Source organism: Rhincodon typus, unplaced genomic scaffold (genome assembly GCF_021869965.1).
Source record: "Rhincodon typus isolate 14 unplaced genomic scaffold, sRhiTyp1.1 hic_rhity00000069, whole genome shotgun sequence".
Lineage (NCBI taxonomy): Eukaryota > Metazoa > Chordata > Chondrichthyes > Orectolobiformes > Rhincodontidae > Rhincodon > Rhincodon typus.
This window is the reverse complement of record NW_025965707.1, coordinates 150,913-151,303: the sequence shown is the minus strand read 5'-3', so window position 1 is coordinate 151,303 and position 391 is coordinate 150,913. Positions and strand designations below refer to the sequence as shown.

The 391-nt window shown below is 60.4% G+C and overlaps 1 protein-coding gene across 1 annotated transcript in view; it reads left to right on the top strand.

Annotated features, from left to right (window-relative positions):
- The window catches only part of LOC125488221 (methanethiol oxidase-like), a 7,819-nt gene that overhangs the window by 4,728 nt on the left and 2,700 nt on the right, over positions 1-391 (top strand). The window contains exon 4 of the mRNA XM_048621148.1: positions 65-185. Within this exon, the coding sequence (XP_048477105.1) occupies positions 65-185 (121 nt within the window). The remainder of the gene's footprint in view (positions 1-64; positions 186-391) is intronic.

The following is a 391-nucleotide window of genomic DNA, read 5'->3' as shown; positions in this document are numbered from 1 at the left end:
GGTGGGGGTGTAGGGGGATGGGGTCAGTGCTGTGTCTGATCCATTGGTGTTCTGGTCTTTGCAGATGGTGGAGCCGAGTGATCTGTTTGAGAAATGTAACCTGGCCAATCCGCACACCTCTCACTGCCTGGCCAATGGGGAGGTGATGATCAGCACCATGGGGGATCCCAATGGAAACGGCAAAGGTAACACCCCCTCCAGCCCCCTACATCCCCTCCCTATCTCTGTCACCTCCTCCAGCCCCCTACACCCCCTCCCCATCTGTGTCACCTCCTCCTGCCCCTTACACCCCCTCCCCATCTGTGTCACCTCCTCCTGCCCCCTACACCCCCTCCCTATCTCTATCACCCCCTCCCTATCTCTGTCACCCCCTCCAGCCCCCTACACCCCC